The sequence below is a fragment of the Priapulus caudatus genome, unplaced genomic scaffold (genome assembly GCF_000485595.1).
Source record: "Priapulus caudatus unplaced genomic scaffold, Priapulus_caudatus-5.0.1 Scaffold82, whole genome shotgun sequence".
NCBI classification, from domain to species: domain Eukaryota; kingdom Metazoa; phylum Priapulida; class Priapulimorpha; order Priapulimorphida; family Priapulidae; genus Priapulus; species Priapulus caudatus.
The window spans coordinates 99,889-102,388 of record NW_014577143.1 but is presented as its reverse complement, the minus strand read 5'-3'; the positions used below and the strand labels follow the sequence as shown (position 1 = coordinate 102,388).

The following is a 2,500-nucleotide window of genomic DNA, read 5'->3' as shown; positions in this document are numbered from 1 at the left end:
TATGTGTGTGTGTGTGCATGCGTGCTTCTTTGTGTCTGTGCGTGCATTTATATGTGTGTGTGCGTTCGTACGTGCGTGCGTGTTTGTGTGTGTGCGTGTGTGCGTGTGTGTGTGTATGCGCGCGTGCGTGCCTGCCTGCCTGTGTGTGCGTGTGCGTGCGCGCGCATGTGCGTCTGTGTGCGTGTGTGTGTGCGCGCGCGTGTGTGTGTGTGTGTGTGTGTGTGTGTGTGTGTGTGTGTGTGTGTGTGTGTGTGTGTGTGTGTGTGCGCGTGTGCGTCTGTGTGTGCGTAGGAGATTTAGGGCGGAAATATGTGCAGGCCTGTTTCGCAGCGATTGGCGTATTTGTTAGGATTCCTGACTGTGAGCGACGGAGGCAAACGACGAGAATTCTGCACGAGTCTGACAATTTTGTACGGAATCGAACAAAACCTGCGCTCTTTTTCTCATCCGGTAGTTTCGGCAGCGTACTCTGCTGGGACTGGTCGATCTCGAACGATTTTAGCTGCGATAAGAAAGGAAAAAACAGACTATTAGATTTTAAGTTACGCTCAACACTAAGTATATATTATAAACGATAACGACGCCTTCACGAACGAACGAACGATTGCGCGCACGCTTGCTCGCGCACTTCCGCACGCACTTCCGCACGCACGCACGCACACATGCACGCACGCACGCGCGCACGCACGCACGCACGCACACACGCACGCGCGTATACGCGTCATGGACGCAGGCCCGCACACGCAAACATACACGCAAACGCGCGTGCATGCGCGCACGCACTTACGAACCGCATGCACGTCCAGATTTTCGGACACTATCTAAAACGAATGCACGCACGAACATACAGCTCAGCGAATAACAACGGGGGGAAATCTAATGTGTATCCGTTTTTTTTTCACTTCGCGCTGCTCTTGGTCGTCAATGGCGTTCATGCCCGTTCGCTCGCAGAAGCCCCATAAGTAAGACCATAACCGTAAAAAAAACACCTACAGAAATTCCTCTCCCTGCAATGACAGACGCACATGCGGACACGCAAAGAGAAAGACGTGTAGACGAGCACATGGACTGACGCACAAAGGGACGCGAGCGAGACACTGACACCCGAGCAGCGCGAAGTGGAAAAAAAAACGGATACACGGTAGATTTCCCCCCTCCCCGTTGTTATTCGTTGAGCTGTATGTTCGTGCGTGCATTCGTCTTAGATATTGTCCGAAAATCTGGACGTGCATGCGGTTCGTAAGTGCGTGCGCGCATGCACACGCGTTTGCGTGTATGTTTGCGTGTGCATGACAAAAGGACACGTCGGAGTTTGCAACACTACATGCGAATGGTTACAGCGCGCAGCCATTCCAGGAAAACCTTTAGGTATATAGAGTCGATTACATCTCATAATCCCCCCCCCCCTCTACTCAGGCCTGTGAGTACGTACGGGAGGAGCCGCTTCGCCGTAACAAGGCACTCGCTGTTGTCGCGAGCACTATATTGCGCACTTACGTATTTCAGTACTTTTTCCGCCAGTTCGTCTTCTGTCGCGTAAGTGTCCTCGTCGCTGGCGATACCTGTGAACATATCCAACCTGAGCAAGGGAGCGGGGTGCCGAACGTGATGTCAGGACTCAGGAGTGAATAATAGAGTCTCTATCATTCTCTTATAAGTCTCTATACGTCTCTTATATATACACTCTCTTATATATAAGTCTTATATATACTCTCTTATAAGTCTCTATGATTCACTCCTGGTGATGTGTAATGGTACAGGACTCTCAATGTGACCTAGCCGCGGCTGGCGGTCGTCAAGCCAATCCGGCCAAGATAACAACAACTGCCAGCAACTCGCGCCATGAAAAGCCAACAGCTTTGGATACTCTCCACCTTTTGCACGGGTTTTGCTCTAATAAAGATTAAACGTTTATTGGCGAATGAATCGAATCAATCACTTCTTTTAATTATAGAGGAGATATATCTCTATGCTCAAGCCAAAAAATTTCATGAAATTTCCAGCACCTAATTATGTTACCACACAAATTTTGAATTTTTATGTAAAAATGGTATTTTGGTTATTTCTCAACTACCAGAAAGAGTGAAGATACAAAATTTTTGCCACATGTTAAACACAATATGTACTAAAATAGTGCGTTAGGATTTTTCTTTAAGTTTCATATTTACCGAGAAAAATGGAAAAAACTACTTAAAAATCAAGTTGTGTGTTAGAATTGAAAATTTTAGCGAATAAAAAAGCATAACTAATAAAATACGGCACTTAATAACAATCCCTGACGCTCTTTTTTACGGTAATATGTTACCATTAAAACGAGTGTAAAATTAAATTAATCCTAGTTGTAATCACAGAGAAATATCCATTTATACATCGGCTACTATGTCAGAAATCGAAACGGAGAAATCAGCGTTTTTCTATTTTCACAACGATTGACCGCCTGTGTGCAAAATGGGAGAACAGATGTGAAATATCTACTGTTAGTACTTACTGCGACATATCC

General features: G+C 46.3%; 1 protein-coding gene across 1 annotated transcript in view; it reads right to left on the bottom strand.

Moving 5' to 3' along the window:
- The window catches only part of LOC106804638, a 34,101-nt gene that overhangs the window by 6,449 nt on the left and 25,152 nt on the right, over window positions 1–2,500 (bottom strand). Inside the window, exons 4-5 of the mRNA XM_014805906.1 lie at window positions 1,498–1,562; window positions 430–502 (exon numbers count right to left, since the gene is read on the bottom strand). Of these exons, the coding sequence (XP_014661392.1) occupies window positions 430–502; window positions 1,498–1,562 (138 nt within the window). The remainder of the gene's footprint in view (window positions 1–429; window positions 503–1,497; window positions 1,563–2,500) is intronic.